At 39.7% G+C, this 25,993-nt stretch overlaps 2 protein-coding genes across 2 annotated transcripts in view; one reads left to right on the forward strand and one right to left on the reverse strand.

Annotated features, from left to right (window-relative positions):
* The window catches only part of LOC146312761 (triple functional domain protein-like), a 105,136-nt gene extending 95,673 nt beyond the window's left edge, over positions 1–9,463 (forward strand). The window contains exons 54-63 of the mRNA XM_084739703.1: positions 698–1,206; positions 2,110–2,357; positions 4,150–4,291; positions 4,408–4,435; positions 4,573–4,735; positions 4,880–5,001; positions 5,117–5,195; positions 5,475–5,675; positions 5,781–5,919; positions 6,759–9,463. Coding sequence (XP_084595829.1) covers positions 698–1,206; positions 2,110–2,357; positions 4,150–4,291; positions 4,408–4,435; positions 4,573–4,735; positions 4,880–5,001; positions 5,117–5,195; positions 5,475–5,675; positions 5,781–5,919; positions 6,759–7,316 — 2,189 coding nt within the window. The 3' untranslated portion in view covers positions 7,317–9,463. The remainder of the gene's footprint in view (positions 1–697; positions 1,207–2,109; positions 2,358–4,149; positions 4,292–4,407; positions 4,436–4,572; positions 4,736–4,879; positions 5,002–5,116; positions 5,196–5,474; positions 5,676–5,780; positions 5,920–6,758) is intronic.
* Positions 9,464–23,318: 13,855 nt separating this feature from the next.
* LOC146312762 (growth factor receptor-bound protein 10-like) overlaps positions 23,319–25,993 on the reverse strand; it is a 64,873-nt gene continuing 62,198 nt past the window's right edge. Inside the window, exon 17 of the mRNA XM_084739105.1 lies at positions 23,319–24,835. Within this exon, the coding sequence (XP_084595231.1) occupies positions 24,689–24,835 (147 nt within the window). The 3' untranslated portion in view covers positions 23,319–24,688. The remainder of the gene's footprint in view (positions 24,836–25,993) is intronic.

A 25,993-nucleotide genomic window follows, 5' to 3' on the forward strand; every position in this document is an offset into this window, starting at 1 on the left:
ATAATAACCATTTTTTTATTGTAATTGGATAATTCATTGATTTAAACAGTGATAGTTATTTTACTGTTAAACACTTAAGCCATATTTATGTGCTTTATAAACCATTTATTAGGCAACTGTTAAGTTTTATACATGTCAGTTGCAACTTTATAACGGCCATTAAAATAATGCTTGATGACAACATGTTCGCACTCCCAACTCATCAACTACATCAGCTTGGTCATTGGCCCTCCCCTTCAAACTATGATGCTGTAGACATTCAAAATAAGGGCACAAAAATTATTTGGATTACTTTTGGCAACAAAATTACTTAGGAAGGTTTAGGAAAAGTTAATATTTTGGGTTAAAGATAAGTATGTTAGTTCATGCAAATATCTAAGTTCACTTAAGGTAATGTATTATAATCATCATTTGACACTTCATTCTAGCCATCCATAAATTGTTCATAGATTGTTTTGCAAACTGATTATTAACTATTACCAATGTGTTAAAATCTTTGGTCCATCTCTTTTTAATGATTTACGAATTATTTGGTAATCATCAACAAGTACTGTTGTTTTTAATAGTGAAATAATTATTAACTAATGTTTAATTAAGCATCAATTTAACTTTTAATAAAGATGGTTATTATAATGCGTTTTGTGTGACAAAATGAAAGCTGTGACTGAGGTGTGAGTTTTGCTCACTTATGATCCAGGTTCGTCCTCGTGTCCTGTCCCTCCTCCCCTGCTCCCTCCAGGGGGCAGCCCGCAGGGCAAGCGCCCCATCCAGAGCCCAGAGGACCAAGCACAGACCCCTACTCCTGCCAGCACTGTAGCCCCTATTCCCCGCGCCACGGTCGGGCCCCTGCCCTCTACACCCACGTCCAAACCACGGCCAGGAGCCGTGTCCCCTATGGCCCCACCCCTGGCCACTCCTGCCTTTGGCAAGGATGGCCTGCCTCCTCCCCCTCCCAGCCCAGGCCAGAAGTCTGGATCTGGTTTCTGGAGCTCCATGCCAGGCTCTCCAGCCAGCCGGCCTGGCTCGTTCACCTTCCCGGGGGAGGCGGGGGAGTCTCCGGTCCGTCAGAACTCGAACCAGATCCAGACCGGCTCTGGATCTGGGACCCAAACCCATAGACACTCCACGCACAGCAAGGACGCCGACCGCATGAGTACGTGCTCATCGGCCAGCGAGCAGTCCATCCAGTCCACCCAAAGTAACGGGGTAAGACCAGCAGCTGCTGCAGTGTTGCACCGACTAACACCGAGGCAGTGGGACGCCTGGTCTGTCCTGTCCTGTCTGTCTGCTGTCTCCTGTCCTGCTGCAGCCAGCGCTACTAATCTGTCCCCTACTGCACATCTCTGACAACCTTCACTGCTCTTCAACATCATCTTCTCTAACTTTAGATGATTTCTGAGGACGATCTCTAGCACAAGTTTCCACTGTCTACGTGTTTTCGGGTTCAGAACCTCTCTGGGCCTCAGTCAGCTCTTCAGTGATTCCCTCTCAAGGCTGTCTCTAGATTTCTTAACTCTGACAAAGCTTCTACTAACACCTGACTTCCTCTTGGCCGTCCTTCACCTCCCGCTGTCTTCATGGTGTGTAACTGAAATGTACTTTTCCTGCAACTAACCTCTGACGTTTGTGGTTCATCTACAAACGTACTCGACAAGAGTTCCTCCCATTCAGTCTAACCTTCCTCCTTTCATCTTTGCCTGGAGCTGTAGAGCAAAGACAAATGGAAATCTTCATCTTATTCCTGCCTTTCTTCATCCAGTTCTTTGTTTTTCCAAGAAGAAAATAATGAATTGCTGTTTTTTTCTTGCACTTCATTGTAATCTTCTGAAAATTTTATGAAGTGGACAATAATCAAACATCTGTTTCCAGTGTTTGTCCTCTGCTTCAAGCTTTTCTCTCACTTTTCCTCACCAAGCGTGTCCAATTTACAGTTTTAAAAATGTGTCATCATAATGGTAATTTAAAAATCAGTCTGAATGAGTCACTTTTGATATAAAAGCTGATTTCTATTCAAGGTGAAGTCACAATTTGTGTAATTTAAGATTTTATAATAATGACACATGACAGCTTGTACTTACAGTTTCTCCATGTTTCCTCCCTGTGGTGCAGAGTGAAAGTAGCAGCAGCAGTAGCGTATCCACCATGTTGGTGACCCAGGACTACATGGCGTTGAAGGAGGATGAGATCAGCGTCATTCAGGGCGAGGTGGTCCAGATCTTGGCCAGCAACCAGCAAAACATGTTCCTGGTGTTCAGGGCGGCTACCGAGCAGGGCCCTGCTGCCGAGGGCTGGATCCCCGGATTTGTGCTGGGACACACCTCAGCCATCGTCCCCGATTGCCCTGAGGGATCCATCAAGTAAGAGCTCTGAGAAGTTACACAAGGATAAATTTATTTTTACCATCTGTTATTTATGTCAGGAAATTGTACTGAACTTTTTTTTAAAAATAGGCCAACATCTGTTCAACATTTTGGCAAACCAAGACCCAAAGTGGTGCTCACTCCAGAGCCAAACGGGTGGGGCCTGACCTAGTATAGCTACACCTGGGGCATTTTCAGCCCAGACAAAACACTGCAAAATATTAGGCTAAGATCACACATGCACAAATGTAGGGGGGTAGACACTGCCTGCTGAGCTGAGGCCAGAAACACATCTTTACTATTGGTTGAGGCTGCAGCTTTACCAGAAGGTCATCAAAGTTGAGCATCATGTGAAGCAAAAATGCAGATTCACTAGGGATGACACCGTGCGGTCAGTTGGTCAATTGGAGGGTCGTTATACTCCTGCCCAACCAAAGTCTCACTGGTCCCACTTAGATTACTTTAATAAGTACTACTTAATCATTGTCAGGAGGGAGGATGTACACAGACTCATGTATTTGAGTGATAGGCTATTTACTGAACATTTCTAAGGCTCCAAAGTAATTTAAAAATAATTTTTACGGAACTAGCAGAGGCCTCTACATCAGCCCCCAACTTCAGGACAGAGGAGCTGTGAGGATAAGAAGTTTATTTTTGATGACAACGTGTGCATTTTACTCCGCCAGAATGCGTTGTCAACGATAGACAATGATAGATTGATACCAGCTGTCTGTGACCTGACATCAATCTTGTATGGTTTGAGTTTTGCTGTTTTATGTTGTTTAAGTGATCATTTTGCAGGATATCCTGTTGAATTTGGTGTTGGCATGTGGCTACTCTGACAGGCTGAGGTGATGGTGGACAGATGTTGTGATGTTGAATGCCAGTCAGGGGGAAACCGTTATGCCTTTTTGATAATAAAATGTTATTGATGTTACTACTCATGGAGGGATGTATTGCAGTATGAGCTGCATCAGCTCTGAGGCTTTGTGTATATGTGCTAAATTGCGGCCTTAAAATTAAAAGCAAAATTGAACCAGAGATTTTCAGAATCACACCAACTTGGTCCTTGCCATAGTAGGATTTGTACATTTGTAGCAGGCCTCACTAATTGCGGTTCAAGAACACAACGTAACAACTCAATTCTTTAATTTGGGTGAAAGTTGCCTGATGAACACTTACCGGCTAGCTACTTTAACAACAAGTAAAGCTAAGTGTTGCAAACTGTCAGTGCTCGCTGTAGCTGTCATCAGGAGGCTACAGAGTGAGGTTCAGCAGTCTCCAGAGGAACACAGCTGGACTGGGACTGAACACAGCCTCGGAGACTGACACTGTACTGAGGTAATTTACAGAGTTCCCTGATGGACCGGTAACTGTTCACTTAGTTGTGCAGCTAGCTCACTGAGCTAACAGCACTACAGTAAGCAGTTAACTACTTAAGCGATAGGTGAAGCTATCCGTCTTTGGTACTGTGTTCCCTGCCAGTGTGGTTTGGCTGTGTTCACTGGGAGGCTGACTCGGTGCCAGGAGCCAAACGTAGCAAGAAAACCACCTGGGTACTCTATTCCCTGTTGTCAAACTGGCCTCTGTGTTTAGGGGAGGGGCTGGACCGCAGCCTGGGTGCAGCCGTGCAACTCGACCCACTGGCTCTGCAGTGAGCAGCCTCAGTCAATTTGAAAAGAATTCAAGTGTTTCGTGTACTTTTGTCTACCCTGTGTAACAGTGTAAAACTCAAGCTCTCACATTTAGTTAAGCAGTTTTATTTGACTCACCTCATCTGTTGTTCCAGTAGGAAGTCTTCATCCTGGCACACGTCCCTGCGCATCCGTAAAAAGTCTGAGAAGAAAGAGAAGGAGGCAAAGAAAGAGACCAAGCTGGAAAATGGTTACAGGAAGTCCAGAGATGGCCTGGCCAATAAAGTTTCTGTAAAGGTGAGTTAATCAGCACATCTGAGGACGCTCTGTAATGCTGTGTTTTAAGTCATGCCTCTGGTCTATAGTGTATTTTTCAGTCTGACGTGCTTTCTTTTTTGTGTCTTTCTTTTTAGCTTCTAAATCCAAACTACATCTATGATGGTAAGTTTTAATTTGAAGATTAACAAAACCAATTTCATATATTATGATAAGCACCGTTAAACTGCTTTAAACAGTTGGTGTAGAATTTTAAAGATCACCTCATCATGTAATCTCAATTTTTTTTTCTCTCATTTCAGTTCCCCCAGAGTTCCTTGTACCTCTGAGTGATGTGACATGTGACAACGGAGAGAGCGTCACCCTCAGGTGTAAGGTCTGCGGTCGACCCCGGGCTGCTGTCACCTGGAAAGGACCCAACCAGAGCAACCTCACCAACAATGGACACTTCAGCATCGCCTACAGGTAAGAAAACACAGTCCAGATGTCATTGCACAACAATCTTTGGGTCTATTGTGTGACATCATGTAGGGCAGTTGACAGTGTTTAACAAGAAAATTGCTGGTCAGTAGTGAATAGATATAAATTAACATGTACATGTTATTGCAGTGATACGGGTGAAGCGACTCTACGGATCATTGGCGTAGCCTCTGAGGATGATGGAATTTACACTTGTGTTGCCACGAACGAGCTGGGCAGTGTAACGTCATCAGCTAGCCTCAGAGTGTTAGGTAAGAGTGCAGCTAGAGAATAAAATATACTGAATCAGTACCTTTACAGACGTTATTTGACAAATGTGGACATGAATTGAATGTCTCTGTTGTTGTTGTTGTTGTTATGCCTCAGCAGTGTCCACTGATGGGATCAGAGTGAGCTGGAAGGACAACTTTGAGTCTCACTACACTGAGGTGGTTGAACTGGGCAGGTAATAGACTCGCCTTAATGTCTCCATGGTTTGACCAGTTTATAGGTTTTGTGACAACACTTCAGCCTTTTGTTATTCATTGAACAGTGTTTTCTTACTGACATGATTTTAGAAGTTTGACTTATTAAATGCCTAAATCATACTACACGGGTTGTCTATGAGGAGTAACAAATTAAATTAATTTCAGACTCTCTGATTATTAAAGTTGTAATAATCCAACCACAACAAACGTCGTCTGAAGTGAACTAACTGTCTGGCCATCTTGTGTCTCCTCACCAGGGGTCGTTTCTCTGTCGTCAAGCGTTGTGACCAGCGGGGCACCAAACGTACGGTAGCGGTCAAACATGTGAACAAGAAGTTGATGAGGAGGGACCGGGTGACTCAGGAGCTAAATTTGCTCCAGAGGCTCCAACACCCCCACATAGTCAGCCTGATTGACACGTATGAAACCCCCAGCAGCTACGCCCTCGTCTTGGAGATGTGAGTACAGAATAAACATAATGGAATCAAACAGATTTAATTTAAATAGAATTAAACTCATTAGCTGGATGTTCTGCTGTTGTGTTTGTGATGTGCGTGTTTCAGGGCTGACCAGGGTCGTCTGCTGGACTACATCGTTAGCTGGGGGAATCTGACTGAGGAGAAAGTGGCCTGCTACCTTCGAGATGTTTTAGAAGCTTTACACTACCTGCACAACAGCAGGATAGTACATTTGGATGTAAAAGTAAGGACTTTGACCTAGCATTGTTAGAAAAAAAATTATATATATATATTCTTCATGTAGCAGCACAGGTGAACACTATCACTGAGCAGAGTGTAAAAGATTTGGTATTAAAGTCCTGCACTGACATGTCCATGAAAAACAAAACACTACTACCTGTGTTGTCAGATTTGGCAAAAACATAAAATCATATCGGTCATACAGATATGAGAGTGGTGTTGATTTGCATAGCAGCACATTGACACCACACTTACATCTGTAACAGACATGAAGCCACTGATAGCAGCTGGTTAAGTGAGCTGGTACACACTCCCCCATAATAGTACAACTTATTTTTCAGTTTTTGATTAGATTTAACAAACAAGATGTAAGATGTTAAAGGGTAACTTTGTTGTATTTTAACCTGGACTCTATTTTCCCATCTTTTTGTATCTGAGTGATGAATGGATACAGCTTTATTTTAAATTGGTCCAGTCTTGAGGGAGAGAGCTGCAGGCAGCAGAAATGAAACTAAGCTACATCGTAGTCCCTCCAGGCAACTGCACATCATCAAAATATATCCACTGAAAGTGCTGATGAGCTCAGATTGTTTTTGAACGTGTCTGACATTATTATGGAAAGGACCGCTACAGCAATAGACCTCTTATTAAAGAGCAGATTCATTTTGTTTAACCATTAACTTCCCATCAAACTCTGCAATAAATAAAATTAGCATTAATCATAAATTATTGAGATGTTCCATTAAGACATACCTAGGCCTAAAAATTCACTTACGTGGTGGATGAAGGTCATGTAGTGTGTTTGTATGTCGGACTCATGTTGACTCTAATCTCATTTCCCAGCCTGAGAACCTGCTGGTGACCCACAGCTCCAGCGGCCAGCCTACAGTCAAACTCACAGACTTTGGTGATGCTGTCCAGCTCAACAGTGCCCACTACAGTCATCCTCTGCTGGGCAGCCCTGAGTTCGCCTCCCCAGAGTTGGTCCTTGGAGAGCCAGTGTCGCTGACCTCAGACCTGTGGAGCTTGGGCGTGGTGACCTACGTGCTGCTGAGCGGCGCCTCCCCCTTCCTCGATGAGAGCGCTGAGGAGACCTGCCTGAACATCTGCCGGCTGGACTTCAGCTTCCCCAGGGATTACTTCCAGGGCGTCAGCCAGGCCGCCCGGGACTTCATCTGCTTGCTCCTGAGGACCGACCCGGGCAGGAGGCCCCCGGTTGGGCTCTGCCTGCAGGAGCTGTGGCTGCAGGCTGCACCAGCTGACGGCCGTGCCAGAGCTGAGGGCTGCCTGGACACCTCCCGCCTCATCTCCTTCATAGACAGGAGGAAACATCAGACTGACGCCCGGGCCATTGGAGGAGTCAGGAGCTTTATCCAAAGTCGCCTTCAGCCCCGAGTTTAAAGGATCAGATACACAAGTCCTACCTTTGGTCCATACTGTCTCTAATCTGATCAGAGCGGACAAAAGACGGAAGAACTGGACATAGTTCAGTTTGTGGTCCGGTGCTGAGGCTGTAGGGGCTGCAGGCTCCTCTGGAGTTGAGCATCTTGATGGTCTAGATGTAAAAGGAAGGAGAAATAATGAATGCTGATCTTATCCTCTTTCACAGAATGCTGATTTACTAAAGTCCTGTAGTCCTTTCACCAATAACCTGAGACCTGTCGAGGGTCTTCAGCCAATCAGAACCTTAGAGAACAGAGTTCTCACCAATCACCTAAATTAATGGATGCCCTTGTCTACTGCTGCTTGCTGGTTTCAACTCATAAACAGATTTTGTAGTTAAGTGAACAAAAATCTTAAAAAAAACAAAAAAACATTATGAAGTAATTTATTTTCCTTTGTGAGAGTTAAAGCTGATCAGAGGAGCCAATTGATCGAGCCTTGACACCACTGCACAGACGCAGAGCTTTCAGGAGAAAGTGATGCCAACAAAGCTAGTGATAGCGCTGAGAGCAAACTGCCCTCCTCCTTGTTGCCAGAGGGACACAGACGTGTGTTTTTGCTCTTTTACACTAAAACTGTAACTCAAAGACTTTTGAGAAGCAGCCCTTTCTTATAGAAACAATGTATACAAACTAAAGTACTGTCTCTACGTTTCCAAGAAGAAAAAAAATAATTGTAGAAAATGCTCATCAGTTGAAAGTTGCTGTAGACACCTGGAGACAGTGACTTTATTGAGACATTTATACGTCCGATCAGAGCTTTTTGATGGCTGCGCTTATATAATGTACCTAATCTAAGATACCATGATGACCATGTTGCGAGTAACAATGCTGCACTGTCCAATCTGAGAAGAAACAATAGACATCCATCGTTTGCTTTTCCTAGAACAAAACTTGTGTTGCGCAGATATGAGATGTTTAAGCCTTACCTTGTATATAGACTTCTGCCTTCTTTCCTCGCACATTCATGGCGGACTCCTGCTTTGGGACGGCAGGACATGAGACTGTCGGAGCCTCGGTGGCAGCAGTGATTGCCGGTCAGATGGGAGTGAATGTGGAGGCAGAGGAAGACAAAATTACTGTAAATGCACTCATTGTATGTTATGTTTGATTATCATGTGCAATGTTGCGGCTTTAACATTTTATGCAACTATTTATGAAGACATCTGTTGTATCTGTAATAAATCTAGAGAAAAGCATGTACTTGGTACTGCAAGCACTGCTGGTAGTTTGTGTTTATTTGATCTCTGAGTGTTGGGACTTCCAGGCCAGGCCAGGTTCGAGGTCACAATCTACAATCATTATGATTTGATCAAAAAATAATTTAACACTTTTTGTACTGTATGCCTCTGTAGTATTGGTACACCAAAGTTGCTCTAGCTTTATAGTACTTAATAAAAAATGTTTTATTGTGATAATGTTTCACTTGAGTTTAGGTAATCTATGATCATGTGAAATGATTGTTTACACGAGTTAAACACTACGTTGGAGGAACACGGTTCATTTAATTAGACTCCTGTACTCCAGGGGATAAAAGAAAGAAATGTACTCTTCACTTGTAGTGGAGCATTGCAGTTTCATGGGAGCGTTTTATACATCATTTACTGGATGTTCTAACTTTATGTACAGATACTCATTGCCAAAATATTTCTTTCATAAATTCCTGTTCTTTATAAAAAGAGAAAAGAAAAAAATACCCTAAAATGGCAACTAACCAATGGTTTCTGCTTTGATTAGTTTGCTTTCCTGGAAATTAGAACAGTTATAACCACTTAATCATACATTAATCCAATACGTGGTCACGTTTAAACTGCTTCTACCAGGAACAAAAATCGCAGTCCTCCGTTACCTTTTTATTTATTTGAAAGGTGTGCACAGGCCATTAAAAACAAGGAAACTTGGACTGGATACCTCAGTTTAGGTTTTTTCCATTGTTGTTTGTCTTTTTTTGTCATGTTTGTTTCATTTGTTTCATGTTTGCTATTTGTTTTTATGTTTTTTATCTTTGCATGTATATTTCTTTGTACAGATCATACATATTTTCTCTTGTAAATATTCTCATTTTGCCATCAGTTATTTGGAAATTAAACATAATGAACACATGTACCCTGTTTTACATTTTGTTTCTTTAAGTATTGTTTGTTTTTGTGTTATTGTTTAAACCGATACGTCTTACAGTGATTTAATTAAGAGCTAAGATGCGAAATTAGCATAAACATTCAGTTGAGTTTGATGAGAGACATTTCCACCTACATGTTTCATGAGTGGATGACATTTTGATGTCAGCAAAGCAACACAAATGAGGCTTTCAGTCCTTTCATGAGGGAGAGAGCTGTGGTTGTCTTCAGACTTCAATCTAAGTGCAATTCATTCAGAAAGATTCATTTCGCGACTTGGTTTTTCATTTTACTGAAGTATACGATATTGGCAAAGGCCCCGATTTGCCATGAAGGTGCCTGCAGCTGTTAATTGTAACCAGACAAGCTTCACCAGGATGAGTTTAGAATGACGAAATTGTTTCTGTGTGGGTTGCCGAGTTTTAGAGATAACTGCCATAGAGATGTCTGCCTTCTCTCCAATACAAGAGGACTAGATGGCACTCGGCTTGTGATGCTCAAAGCGAAAATAAATAAATTTAAAATTCAACAGCAGTGTGTCTTACCAGAAATAATGACCGGTTACTCAAGATAATCCACAGACCTTGTTGTGAGCAGTTTCATGGAGGTACTACTTTCTTTTTAGTAGAAAAAGTAGTTCTGTTAGATTCTGCAGCAGAAAGATAGTAGTTCCTACATGAAATAAACTACAGGCCAGAGGAGAAATTCAATCAGCCTCTCAGTCGTCGTGTCAGCTGATCTGAGTCGGAGGTGGATTAGATTTCATCACATCTTTTACTAGACCCTCAACAATACCGGATTTGTGAGGCCAACATCAATTTGAGAGTTTAAAAGTTGATGATGAAAGTATAGTAGCCAGTACTAACAAACATGTTTGATAAAGATCCCTTGAATTAGGTTTTTAAAAATAGTGACCATGTGTACTGAGGGCAGCATCTAGCTCAAACTATATCAACATCATTGAATATTAAACAGACATTTTACTGATTTTACTATCTCCTTTCAATAGTCAAGGTCTTTTAAACATCATAAAAATGCATTATGATGTATCCATTATGTATCTTGAGCAGATCGATTTAGATTGCTGGTCGAATGATACACGTTTTTCTATGTCAATATTTAGATAGCGGGGAAACCAATGGCTGCTATATAATGCAGATATCAAAACAGAGAAACATCATGTATAAGTCCACTATTTCCTGTACATTTCAAGTTATATACATAGTTATTTTAGCCAGTAGCATGTTGTCTTAGATGGGCTTTTTCTGAATTTATCAAAAATACATTGGGTTATGAGAGTGAGGCACAGAAGCAATGTCACTGAGCTGTAATTTTTCTAAACTAGGGCTGCACAATAATCGAAATATCCAAATCACAGAAGCTGTATCTTTTTTGATATAGGTAAAATGTGCGATAAACGGCATTATAATATAGATAGATAGATAGATAGATAGATAGATAGATAGATAGATAGATAGATAGATAGATAGATAGATAGATAGATAGATATAGATAGATATAGTTATACATACATATACACACATATACATATGTATATATACATATATAATGAAAAACTGGAGTCCTGTAGTTTTCCACATGTAAGACATGTTTTTTGTACAGACCCCACAAATGTCATATCATCATTTAATTAGTTTAAAATACTTCCCACTAATCATGAATCATATCGCAATTGAAATATCTCTCAAAAATAATCACATTCTGATTTTTTTTACCATATCACACAGCCCTATTCTACATATTATAACAATATTTAGATAAATAAATAAACAAATGAACATTTGAAGAGTAAGAGCTGTTTGTTTTTGTTGTATTACTGATGTCAGATCTGCTTCAGTCACCTGTGAAATATTAAATTACTAAATCCGAGCCTTTCTTACACTTGGGTGTAAATAAACTACAGGTTATATGAACTGCTTTTTAAATTACAAAAATTATCAGTTATCCATATTGGCCATGAGTAGCAGGTAATTATTGGTTATCTGTATCAGCTGAAAGAAATCCATATTGTGTATCTCTAGATAAAAAATTTGTTGTTCAGTTTATTTTTATTCACCAAACACTCCTTGTTGTTCATCACTCCTCCAGCCCGCTGGAGCTCAGTCAGTTGACCTGGAGAGTTTAGGTCAGACTGACAACAGACTGCTGACACCTGAGGTGGAGAACTGCAAAACTCTGTCTGGTAAGATGTCCACTCCACAGCATCTCAAAGAAGCCTTAAAATAATATTTTTTGTATTCAATAAGAAAAGTCACTTTTATCTGGGCTCATGTTTAGTCTCCTTTTCCTGTGTGGTCGAGTCACTAGACTTGATCTTGGACAAACCTTTAACTATAACTAACTATTGCAGCTCTGCAGCATGTAATTAGATTATACATTATGTGTACACAATTATTTCCCAATGTCTTTTTCAGCACAAATTTTATACGACAGAGACTAGCTAATAAAGCAGACGAGAAGATATTATTGTTTTATTTTAGCTCATTACAGATAAATCAGTCTCTGCACTGGCTGGTGAGTATCATGAATGTTAACAGAGCACTTTGACAAAATTATTTTTCAACTGTAATGTCCTCCTCAGTATATATGTATGACACGTTAACACATATGTGTTCTGTAATTTATCGCTGCTCTGTTTCTTGGTCAAGTTTCTTTTAAAACCACATCTAAGCGACGTGCATAATCATTTATCAAATCAAATATCAATATCATTTTCAAAAATCCACAGCTGCTCTGTCTCTATCATGTGACACATTTGACCTTGTTTGGCTGATTGAATTGATTGATTGATGTTTTAAGTTTTGCACTTGAATTACAAAGTATTAAGAAGGGGTCATTAAAAAAAGATAAAATGGCCCTCTTACATCTGGTTCTAGTCAAATATATGGTCTGCACTGCCCTCAAGTGGCCCTTTGCTCACAGTGAGACAAGAGTTTCCTTTACAGGCCTCAGAGATAATAATTGATTTAATGATAATATATGTGCATAAACAGGACTTTTTATAGTTTATATTACATTTTATTTAAGTTTCATCTTCTAAGGTCCATTAGGGGGACTGTTAGCCAGGATGACAACACCTTTTTGTATCGTCTTTTACAACATTCATTTTCTTTATCTATAAAAGCCTCTTTGTGTGTGCCACCAGTGTACGGAGTGAAGACCTTGGATCTGTGGAAAATAAACCTACTCTTTCAAGGAGACATCAATCAATATCCTCTAATGCAGGAGTGGACAACCAGTCAAACCCTAAGAGACAAATAATTTTTTTTTCTTACCTTGCATTTAATTTAATTTGACACTGAGACTTGTTTCTTGTTTTCCACAGTCTTTTAAGTTTTCCCATTGTGGTCTGTTTAAACAATTCCTTTGAATATCTCAGGATTGCATTCGGAGTGAAATAAAGATTAATAAACAGTTTCAGCGTCAGTGCAGCCTGTTTGCAATTGAGATATTTCATAAGGATTGAATGGCGTTTTGAATGAGTGGATTTCAGTCTGGCATCCAAACAAAGTTCAGTTTGCCTGCTTCAACCACGCACACTATTAAAATAACCTTCATTATTCTGCCCTGTTTGTCAAGACACATTATCGGTCATGGTTCCATTAGCTTCAGTGTACCTTTCAACTTTCAAAATATGTAGTAATTGCACATGCAAAAATGGGTACAGCAGTCCAAATAGTGAGTTGGAGTTCAATAACTGTCTCAAAGTTGAACTCAAAAGTCTGCAGTGTTCTGCCACTGTTGCATTCAAGTGCAGTGGGACGTACCGCTGTTTTGACTTGGCATATGTCAAGTGCGCCATAAATGACATTCCAGCCAGCCTGACTCTTGGTTCATAAAGTTACAGCCACCAAACTGCAAGCATCAGACCACACACTACACTACACTACACTTGCTGCTAATGTTTCAGCTGTTTGTCTGCCAGCATCCAACACACGGGGAAAATGTTTCAGGTCTCCCTCTTTGCTAATACACTTTCTTTGCTCAAGTCTGATGACAAATGTTTACGGGCAGAAATTAGTCTCAAACATGCGACAAATGTGTGTTTCATGATACACAAATAAAAACACGATTTTTGAAATTGTTTTATATTTGTTCAAACTAGTTGGTATTTGTGCATGGCTTGGACAGTACATTTGTGAACATTCACAAACCATCACACACATGCAAATTCTGCTTTTATTTGTGTATCATGAAACACAAATTTATCACCAATATTATCACTAATTCTCTCCATAAATGTGTGACCCCTTTGTACTAGTTCAGACAAAATCTCCAGCTTCAGAGACCTTCCAACAAATAATCTGCCCATGTCATCAACTCAATGAGAGCTTCATACTCAGTCTGTTCACATGCACACTAGTATCCTGGTCATGATTGTGTTTTTAGCATCCTGGTATTGTTTTGTGCATTTAAATAGTTTTTACTGGTTTCAACCCGGATAAAATCTTATTCTAGTTTTGAGAAACCTGGATTACTTTAATAGAAACCAGGATACTGTGGTATTTAAAGACCTTATCCAGGTATCTGAACCATGTCATGGAGTCTGATATGGTGAGAAATAGAGCCTGACCAGTGCTGAATTTTTATGGGCCCAATACCAATATTAGGGAATATAACATCTGATAGATATCTTTATGCAGAAATTAATATGAAAAATATATACATAAACACATTTCTTGCAATGATCCCTGCAACTTGCCTTATCTTATTATAAGATATGTAATGGAGCCAATATATTTCATAGATTAACAACAAACTTTGTCTAAAATGATATCAGAGCACTGAAAGAGTAAACTTTCACTGGCAATAAAAAAGGATCAAATATGCAAAGTGGGCCACCTTTTAAAGTTACCAAATTAAAACAATCCCCATTATATTCTGTTTTTTTTTTTTGTTTTTGTTTTTTAAAAAGTGGTCCTCTAAATGCATATTGAGCAACATCTATGTCAATACTGATACAGACTGTGTGGCTTATATTGAGCCAATAATATTGGCTTACTGATTAATCAATCAGGCTCCAGTGAGAAATCAAGACACCTGCAGGCAGATGATCATAAACCTGGATACTGTTATCATCGTCAATACGGGGATATTAATAACCACATTTATATTTAATATCATCAGAAACAGGACAAGGCTCAAAACCAGGATAGTACTGCGTATATAAACGCACTCATTGTTTAGGTCCATTGGCTCCATTGGTGAAGTACATTTACTTGAGTACTGTACTTGAGTACATTTTTTGAGTATCTGTACTTTACTTGAGTATTTGTTTTTTTTTTTTGGAAACTTATTACTTTCACTCCACTACATTTCAAAGACAAATATTGTACTTTTGACTCCACTACATTTGTAGGAAGGTTGTTGTTACTTTTCGACTGAGCTTTGAAGTCAGCTGTTGGTGACTCTTTCATTCAAACAAAAGTTGTAATGGTGACGGCAGGAGAAAGACAAAATTAAATCTCAAGATGTTATTTTAATTATTAATTATTCCAGGTAGCTTTTAAAGTTGGATTGTTTTTAGCGTGGTGAAAAATACAGTATAATTCATGTATATATACTGCCTCTGACGACAGAAAGAAATCTCAGTTATTTAACAGACTTGGAGAACTTCTTACAGTTATCTTCAATCTAATGTTATGCAGTGATTTTAATACAGTTACATCAGAAAATGACAATAACTGTCCTTTTTGGTTTTGATTGTATTTCTATGCTGAAGTTTTTATAGGTGTTTCTATAGACTTTGTGTAGCAGAGTGGTTCTACAAGCATCAGTGCATCATTAGATGGTTTCAGAGTTACAAGCTTCTGTAAATGCATCATGAAAACAATACAGCATGTATTGATATTAGAAAATGTACTTTGTAATTTGTACTTTTGAATACTTAAGTATTTTTAAAACCAAGTACTCTAATACTTTAACTCAAGTAAAATTTTGACTGAGCAACTTTGACTTGAAGTTGAGTAATATTTGACCAGGAGTATCTATACTTTGACTCAAGTACTGGGGTTGAGTACTTTGTCCACCACTGGTCAGTAATGTGTAAAAGATTCCTAAAAAGAAAATATGTATTATCCTACAGTACAGCCAAGATATGCCGTGTTTAGTTAAAACCAATTCAGTCCCAACACTCATAATATTTTTTGTAGCCATTACCTACAGAAGGTCAACAGCATTATGATTTATATGCAAAAATGAACCAAAACCAAATTAACTGTAATGACCGAACTGCCGAACAGAAATTCACATGGATGTCATTAGCGTTTTAAAAGCAGTTTAAACGCAGAAACAAACGCAAGCAGCAAAAACAGTATTTACCTCGGTGAAGTGAAGCGATGTGAAGACTTTGACTGAGTTTGACATCTCATCTTCCGCCTCTGTGTGTGTTTGAGGGTCTCAGCTGATGTAAAAAAAACAAAAACAAAAACAAACCGGACCACCAAGACACGGTTATTACCTCTATAAAAAATAAAAAATAAAAAAACATGGACGTGTTTGCCGTCGAGCTAACTTAGAGCTAATTAATGGACTGCTACACATATAAGAACAAACAGTGAGATGATGAGGTGATTAGAGCCGGCTGAGGTTTCAGGTGTGCAGCGCGTGACGGCCTTTAAAGAGACCGCCATGTTGTAGAGGGCTGCTGGGAAACGTGGTTCAACTGGTGCACTCAAGTAATGCACATTGTAAAAAACTTCATTTTATTAATAGATGACGTAATGTTTTGACTGAGCTTGATTCAGCGTACTCGAGTTACAATTTGAGGTAGCCCACTTTTTCCCTGAGTATTTCCATTTTTTTGCAACTGTATACTTGTAGGCAAATATTGCAATTTTTTTCTACATTTGTCTGACTGCCTTAGTTACCAGTTACTTTTCCAGTTTTTCAGACCCTTCCAGTCCTGTGAAAACCATGTGTCCCATCTCCAAATGTGGTGATTTTGAATGCAGCAGTAACAGTAATCCATAATACATCATATATAATAGAATAACCCTGACAGGGAACATTTTACTATGCAATACTTTTCATACATTTTGTTGATAGTACTTACATACTTTAACTTAAGTAAGGTTTCAATTGCAGTTACAGTGTGGTATTAGTACTTTTACTTAAGTAGACTAAGTGATCTGAGTACTTCTACTACTACTGCTTCTACTCTGCAACACTTCAGAGGCAAATATTAATACTCCACTACATTTATCTTACAGTAGGCAGACAAGGCACAGGTGTATTAATAACATTAACAATGGCTGTGTTCCATTTCAGTGAGCCAATTCTATGATTTGCTGTTGGACATGATGGCTCACTGCATAGACTTTAACTAGCGATGGAGTATTATTACATTGTGGTATTGGTATTTTTACTTTATTAGAGGATCTGAGTACTTGTACACTGACAGATACAAATGTATGAAAACAGCTCCCACTTGACTACTTGACATAGAACTAAAAAGTTAAAAAAAAAATATTTTATTTGTGTATATTCATATATGTTTTACTATCACTATTAATTGATTTAATTAAATTGAATTATCTTGTCATTTTTGCATATAGTCTTGAATCTTAATGTTTGCTACTTAGATATATGCCAAGGATCTGTAATGTTGTTGCTCACAGGCCTTGAATTGTGTAAAATAGTTTTAAAAAGCAGGCACATCTACATGTGATAAATACTAGGTGCTGAACAGAAGTATGTTAAAAAAGGAAAAAGAGTCTGCACAGCAAATAGCGCTCTAATGTAAATGTATTCACATACCACCATATGATGTGGGATTCACCCAAAATGTCACCTCATGATATATTAATCAGTGTTCATGGGAGAATTATCTAGTGTGCAGACTCTAGTCTCCCTTAATTTGTGGCCAGTCAAAAATATTATGGGGTTTGGTTTGCAAACGTTCAGGAGGAGAATAACACAGCAGCAGGCCAGCCATTTTTGGTTTATAGCAATGTTGTCTTTTATTCTAATTTCCAATAAACAGAGAATATATCAGTCCCTTATTTGTACAAAAATACCTGAACAGGATACAATGTAGATCCAGGAGCCGTACAGATAGAATGAAGCAAAGCACAGTGGGGTTATTTGAAAAAAAAAAAATGATTACGGTTCATTTGTTCTTTTTTTTTTTTTTCTTTCTTTCCCTGAAATGTTTATTGGACTTCAGCTTATGATGACTTCAACCCAAAAATAAAACCCAACCAACACTGAGTTCGCCTCACGTGCACCTGCAATGTGAGTCACCAATGTCGATGGGTATGCAATGTTGACCTGATATTACGATCTAGTTCCAGTAGGATTATGTATCACAGTTACAGCGAACTGTAAATGAACGCATTGAGTGGACGGATGGCAACTTAAAAAAAAACTTGAAACTGTTCACAAACAAGAGGCACCTGCTGCGAGAATAGGCTTCATTAAGAAAAGGAAATAAAAAACTTTGTTATGCACCTTAAAATCAGAGTAAATGGACATAATGAAATGCAGCTACGGTCGTATAATTGCACTACTTGCGATGAAAGGTGTACAAAAGCTGCTAGGAATATCCCCAAGGGTGAAGCGTGTGTGTGTGTGTGTGTGCTCTTGATGAAAAATCACTGGTGTGTGTTTGTGTGTGTGTGTGCATGTGTGTAAAGGTTAAAATCCAAACATTTACCGGCTTCAAACTGAAAGCAAATGAGTGGAATCAGATGTGACAGAGAGACAAAGAGAAGGGATATTCAAAAGATGTGGTTTTAAAATAAAATGGCATTAGAATTCAACCTTCCTAGGTCCCACGTGTTTTTGCTTTATGCTGCAACAACAGTTGAAAAACCCGGTACCTCTGTCAATGTTCTCTTCCTGAAAACAAGCTGAAACATAAATGCTCCATCTAGCTGCTTTATTGGACATGTCGGTACATGTTTGAGCCACTAGAGCCAGAGGACGGTGACAGGATGGTATCTTTTTTTCTTTGGTGTTGGGTTGTTGGAATTGAAGTGAGCTGAAGTGAACTACTGGGCTGATTTGGGCTGAGAGAGTCGCTGTGACCATTAAAGAGGGTGAGGGGAGAGGGAGGCGGTGTCGTTTGTGAGCCAGTTCATTGACCTTAGGTAGTGTTGGGAGACCGTGGCTCTAGCACGTCACCGAGATATATATCAGGTCTGCCCAAAAAATCCTGAATACAGAAATCGTGAACAACAGTTTAATGGTCGAACTCCACAATTCAGTTCTACATACTTTTTGAGCAACTATTTTCTAACATGTATAATGTGTTTAAAATAAAATAATATTAGTAAAACACTAGCTAAGTAGATAGCTTGAGTTTTGCTGACATTAGCTAACATAAGATATGGCCTTAGATTACACTTTAACAGGAAAAGGAGAAAGTTGACCGAGGTACCAGGTTTGCTCAGCTGTTATTGGAACAGAGAGTGAAAATGGGCGGGACTTGGGAAAAGTCAATTGAACACTGGCAGAGGTAAAGACTCTGCCAGTCTGTCAGCTTATACACACAACTGATGTTCAGAAATTTGACACACGCCAAAAATCCAGTTTGATCTCTTAAAAAAAAAAAAAAAACAGCTTAATTTAATACTGTATATACTGTGGTATATTCTTTTTTTTATATATATAAAAGGTCATTTTGTGGCAAACCAAAGAAAATACACAATAATGTCAATATACACACAATCAAATAATGGAAAAAAGGACAAAATAAATCATTCTTCATTTTACACGGAGTTATGAGCAAAAGCATAACGCCCCATACATAGTGATCTGTGACCTAGGTACAGTGTTAGATCTACGTCTTCTCCATAGCTTCACATACTTAGAAAACAAATGATACTGTATACTGGTATATTCATATACTTGGGCTTGTGTATAGGATTGCATTGTAGCACAGTGATTAAAAATGGAGGGAGGAGGAGAGGACGGCGGCTCATCCCCACTGACCCCACAGCGATGTGGCTTGGCGTCCCTCTCTGACAGACAGGAAAGAATCTCGACCGAGGGACTGGGAATGCTGGGACACGTCCAGCCATCCACAGCTTGGCTTGACTTTACCCGACCGACAAGCGACCTTCCTCTGACTGTCTCTGAAAGGCGAGTTATGACAACCAGCAATCCTGAATAAGTGAGTATAACAGTCTGGCCATCCACGCACACACATCCACACACACATGTTCACCACAGGGTCATAGCTTACAGGCTGGACACAGGTGGGAAAAGGGGGGCGGGGGGTTCAAGCATTATCCGATCCCTGGAGAGGAGAGAGTCTGCCCTGGCTGACTTAGAAAAAGGCCTGATTGGTGGACCGCAGAGCTGGTGAGTCAGTCAAAGTCACGTGATTAGTCGAATGGTGTGGCAGTGGCTTGCGAGTCGATGACAGTACTTGGAGAGAGTTTAGTTGGCCTGGTAGGGAGTCTGATGGCCTCGTGCTAACCCTGTTCCCTGTGGATCTGACACAGGATGGATGGGAGGGGAGGGGAGGGGAGGCGGGAAGGGTGTAGGATGAAGCTAAGCAGGTGTTATGTCACCAGCAGCTTTTCTTTTGCTGGTCACACGACAGAAAGAGAGGATGAGAGACAAAGAAGACAAAAGGACTTTAAAATGTCTTCTCTAACCTCCTTTCCCGTTGAATGTTCTTACAAATATTTTTTTTTTCATGAGTAATTTAGAGGAAAGAAAATCCACTCAGTTCATCTGGTTAAGCCGTATGTGACATTTCTATGGGAATATACACTGTAACAAAAAGTTGAAAAAACACAGAAATTCAAGGCAGTTGTCTTCACTCAATTTTTGAGTTCTGAATCAAACTCAGACTCTATAAGGTGTGAAATAAATGTATCTTTGTTTCGTGATAATTTACTTTTGCTGCTTAGAAAACGTACTCTTTGAGTTGTAGAGAAAATTTTGTGTAAGTTCATTTACGTGAAACTGAATGATGGTTAATGATTTCATACTTTCTGTTGCAACCATTTAATTTTCAACCACCCAAAAAATGACTAATTGGGTTCACAACATACTTTTTTGGAATACAGGATTTTGGGGTTTTCTAAAACTCAAAGATTCAAGTTTATCTATAGAAGAAAATTTAATTATTACAACAAAATATCATAGGTGGGTTTTTTTGTTTGATTTAAAACTAAAAAAAAAAAAAAAAAAAAAAGCATGTGAAAATAGTTGTTTTTCAAAGCTACCACTAGGGGGTGCCAAAGTTGGCTAGCTTCAAATCCTACACTGGCTTTGAGTTTGATTTGTTTCGCGATGAAGTGTCACAGTCTACTTTTCGGTGGACAGACTTTTACAAGTATACCTGCCTTCTCTCCTTTTCACTTAATCTCCCAAAATGCATTTCAACAGCCACCAGAAATAGGCGTTCCCATGCCGTTTTTAATTAAATATTGGTCTGTAGAAACAGAAATCGAGCTAGTTAGCCAAATCATGACAATTTCATCAAGTGTCCTGATTAATCAGTGAATTGTTCGATCTATAAAATGTCATAAAATTGGGAAAAATGCTTTTTTTGGTCAGAGCAATGGTCCAAAACCCAAAGATTTTGCTTAAAAATAATGATAAACAATCCAAAGAGTTGTGAATCAATTTCGGTTAAGTAATCAATTAATAATTTCAGCTCTAATATGATTCATGAACACTAGTGTAGCTTCTCACTGAGCACACACATGATGGCTGCAAGGCATTATGATCTACTGAGGCTACTGCTGGTGTGGAAGTGTCTTCCTCTACTTCTTATCATTCATTTCTTGTATGATTTTTACAAAGTGGCTGCTGAAGAAAGAAGTCCTTACTGTTTGATTGTGAGGGACTGACACAACAACCTGATGTTCACCATTGATGCTATAGCAAATTCCCATACAATATATCTGCTGGAAATATCTGAGACGATGTTACATGTTAGCCAGGTATCTGCAGGAATAAGATAAATACAGCACCCGACGAGAAAACAGACACAGACATGCAAGGTTGCATAACCATGGCCTGTTTCCTGAAGTGTGTTCAAGTGGATTTTTGCTGTTAAAAACAGTTTGACAGTTTGGGATATATACTTATTTGCTTTCTTGCCAAGAGACAGATGAGAAGATTGAAACCACTGTCATGTCTTTGGTATATTTTCCACAATTTGCAAGAAGACTAAAAAAATAGCACAATATAGTCCAAGATTTGTTTCCACTGAACTGAACTGTGGTTTGTGACTGTAAATATAAATTAGCTGGTTATCTTAGCTTAGAAAGCCACTAGGCCTAGTTTCCATTCAAATGTGTCATAAATCTTTACAGAATTTTGAATAAATTGGCAAAAGAAAATGCAAGTGAATGCTTGTTTCCGTCCTCTACTGTTATGCAATGATAAGGAGTTGGTTCAACGGGATAAGCAATAGGTGGCACCAGTTCTCCACTCAGAAAATCACTATATCATTGTACCAGAAGAGCTTGCAGGTGATGCAAATAAAACTTAATTTAATTAATTAATTAAATTTCATGTATGAGGAAGCTTACGTCAGACCTGTGTAGAGCGATCAAGGATGTATTATAGAGCAATGAGAGCGGGGAAACTGTCCAATGGAAACAGCGGATCAGTCATGTGAGTTAAATCTTCGCTACAACAAAATTTATTTAGAAAGTGTTTCCATCTCCCATTAAGCACATTGAGCCTTTTTTTATATATAAAAAAGGGCATAAACCACCTGAAGTTGCTGTGTTTTTCCAAATTTTGTTGTTTCCATCAACCATTTGTAACACAACACTTCAAAAAGCAAATAAAAAATACATTCACTGAAACAAACATGCCAATTGTGCCCAAAACAGTCCGATAAGTAACCCCTTGTAAAACTACAATCTGTCATATTCAACAAAATTTTACATTAATTAGTGAGCTTTAGACGTCCTTTAGACGTCCTTTAGACAGAACTACGCTAGCCGTTTCCCTATGTTTACAGCCTTTGTGCTAAACTAAGCTAACTGTATGCTGCTTCAGCTTCAAATTTACCGTTCAGACATGAGAGTGGTATCGACATTTCCATTTAACACTCGACAAGTGAGTAAAAGTATTTCCAAAAATGTCAAACTATGCATTTAACATAAACTTTAACACTATTGGTGTTTTTCCATCCTCTTAAAATCTGAACTGTATGTGCATTTTTAATATAGCTTAGATTTCATACACAAGGCTCACAATTTTCACTTAAGGCGAGTGAATCTATTTTGACAGTGTGTTGATGCACAGTCGACTGGGTTTGCGTTTCAAGTTATTTGTTCAATTCCATATTAAAACAAAATAAAAAAAAAACATAATGGGAGTGCTTTTGTTGATTTGTCTTGTATGGAGTGAGGGAACAGTGGTCAGAATCCGAACGCGACAGCTCCAACCACTGACATATATAAAGATGGGCAACAAAAAGTGAAGCCAAAACATCTTGATCACCTCCTGGTGGCTGGCTGCAGTATAGGTCATAAATTCACTGCTTCCATGGAGGCATATAAGTTCACATCAAATACATTTTTTTCTAATATGGTTTCTGTCATATCTTTCTTATAAGTTTGGGTTTGATAAGTTATATAGTGACAGAAAAATGGGGTTTCCTGCCATGATTGACAGCTAAGCTCTGCTTGTGATTGAGTTAGCCAGCTGTATGGGCAGAAACTCAAAAGCATGACTCCATTCCTTGTCACTACTGCACAGACTCTGACTCCAAATTATGTCACCAGCACAAGATGGCAGTGCTCCTGTCTGGGACATTTTGGCCTCATTTTTGTACAGTGGGAGGAAATGGAGACACATTGTCCATCTTTATCTATGTCAACGGCTCCAGCCCATCAATGTTAAATCAAGAAAATTAAAATGTGCAAGCAGTGAGCCCAGAACAGACTTAAGAAAAGAAAATGACATTCAAAGACAAATTCACCGACAGATTTAACCCTTTTGATTAAAAAAACAAAAAAACAAAAACAAAGACTGAAATGGTAGAAGCTTGGGGGTGGACAAACTTCAGGAGTCTACTTAACAATCTTCCTCCTCTTCCTCATGGTCTTCAAGAGCATGTTCGGTTTTTTTTTTTGTTTTTTTTTTTGTTTTTTTAGTGTTTTTTTTTTTTTTTTAACCAAAGCATGGTCATGTTGCTTCGAGCCGCACAGAGGTCCAAGATGTTCCCAAACCTGTCTGAAAGGCACTGCGTAGTCAGCCGTGACTCTCTTTGCTCCCACGCCACTGTAATCCAATCAGAACTGGTGGAAATTCACATGCATGCTTTTCAGAGGGGGGGGGTGGGGGTGGCGGAGGAGGAGGAGGAGAAGGAGGACGAACGGAGAGCAGGCAGCTTCATTTAGCTAGAGAGAACAGCTGTCGTCTGTCCGCCCGGGAGTGCAAAACTAGTTCTGCATTGAATCAACAGTAATAAAACAGCATTAAAATGACATCAAGTAATCAACTCTACAAGAGAGGCTTGTTTCAGCCTTCCTCATGAACATTCCTCTGTCCTTTCAGCAAACCCTCGACACTGCTCTGCTTATCTCGCCTTCAGCTACTTCTCGTTTCTCTCCCGACTTTGCTCTGAGCTTTTCTGGAAGAGGATCAGGGTCGCACCAGGGGGACTGTGGGACAGAACACAGCAGAGAGGCCGCGTTGAGTTTGGTGGTGGTGGGTGGGGGACAGGGTGTCAGCTTATCCAGACTGGACTGCACAGGTTGAGAAATCTCCTGGATCGAAGTTTGATGAGACCCAGAGAGGTTCCCGTCCATCCCTGATGATTGATGAGGAAGTCAGAGGGTGGCGCTCTGCGGGCGCCACAGCTTATCAGGCCTGGAGGATGAGGGAGGTTTTGGGGGGCTTGAAGGGTGAGGGAACTCTGAGGGAGGGACAGACCTTAGCTGTCTTGTGTTTTCACAACATGTGGTCTCTCTCCAGGTCAAAACGGCAATGACAAAACAACCGAATCTCCATGACGACATCACAGGATCCAGGCGACTGCTGGGTCCACAATCTGCAAACGCTTGAAGTGTCCGAACGGCTGCTGTTCAAACATCCAAACAGCGGTAAGGCAGAGAAATGCTCCTCATTCACATCCCCGAAACTTGACTGAACTCTTCTGTATCTCCTCAACCTCATTGCGCTGGCGAGGGAGGGGCAGATGGGGGGGGGTGGGATCTCAGGGTGAGAGGTGTGCAAAAAAGGGGGTGGAGTGTTGGGGGGTGTGTCACAAGGCCACAGCGGTGCAGGGGTGTTTGAGCTTGCAGGGCAGCACTCCTCTGTTGAGCTGGTAAAACTCCACCAGGTGGATGAGGTCGGTGAACTTGGTGGCGCCGTCGTCGAGGCTGAAGAACACCTGACCGTCTTCCTCACACTTCAGAACAGAACCAGAGGGAGGAGAGAGGACAGTTAACCACCACATAACAATAAGACATGAGTGTCAAAACTGTGCAGTGTCAGTTAGACAATTTTAGGATGGTTTGGCATGACATTTGGAGCAAATGCCAATTTTTCCTGAAGGATGTGTCCTACTGACTTCTATCTTCATCTTCTACTTCATCTAGCTCCACCAGTCAGTTTTTTAAAAATCTAGTACTTTGAACTTACTTAGTACTTTGGTTTATGACCAAATAAAGCACTGCAGGACTGAGTCCTAAAACCCAGAAATTAGTTAGTATATTGGCACTTCCTGTTTCCTTGTCTCCAAGTCAGTAGCTTTTTTAGTGTTTTTTTTTTTTTTTTTTTGCTATTTGCCTCAAATAAGGTCACAAGATTAAGAGATTTTAATGTTTTTACAACATAAAATACATCAATAAATACCTCACTCATGAATTTTGAAGCTTTCTGGTTTTCTTAAAAAAGACTGGTGCTAACAAGTGGGCGAAATGAGCCTACAGCTGTTGTTGTGGATATTAAACATTATCACACCAAACACCAGTCACTTAGTGGTTTTGACGTGACGTCACACGACCATGGTGTAGTTTGTTTATAGCCTAATTTTCCCTTTTTACTTCTGGCGATTGCGTTTTGTAGATGCTAACCTCTGGGTTTGCCTACAAAAATATGTCATCCCTGCAGCACTCTGTAAGTACAAAAATAATGACATTCCTGTGAGCCTCAGCTCTTCTACATACAAAGTGGCAAATGTGGCAAAAAGCATGCTAACACCAGGAGGTAAACATGGTAAACATTATACACATAGTCATTGTGAGCATGTTAGCATGCTGATTTTAGCATTTGGCTGAAAGTACAGTGAAGCCTATTACAGTCTCACAGTGCTGCTAGCATGGCTGCAGACTTGGGTGCGTTCCAACACCCATAGTACTATACTATTTAGTAAGCAAGAAAAAGATTTAATAAGTCCAGTTACACAGTATGTCAAATACAGAACGCCCAAAATACCAAGATGTCCTACTGCTCTTAGTAGCATTTAGTATGCAAGTAAGTATGCTTTTTTGGCTTTTCTATCCCACAGTCTTTTGCACAGCATGTTTGTCACATCAACTGAGCTGCCAAAAGAGAACACACACAG

This window comes from Lutjanus erythropterus, chromosome 16, assembly GCF_056507025.1.
Source record: "Lutjanus erythropterus isolate fLutEry1 chromosome 16, fLutEry1.hap2, whole genome shotgun sequence".
In the NCBI taxonomy this organism is placed as follows: Eukaryota; Metazoa; Chordata; class Actinopteri; order Lutjaniformes; family Lutjanidae; genus Lutjanus; species Lutjanus erythropterus.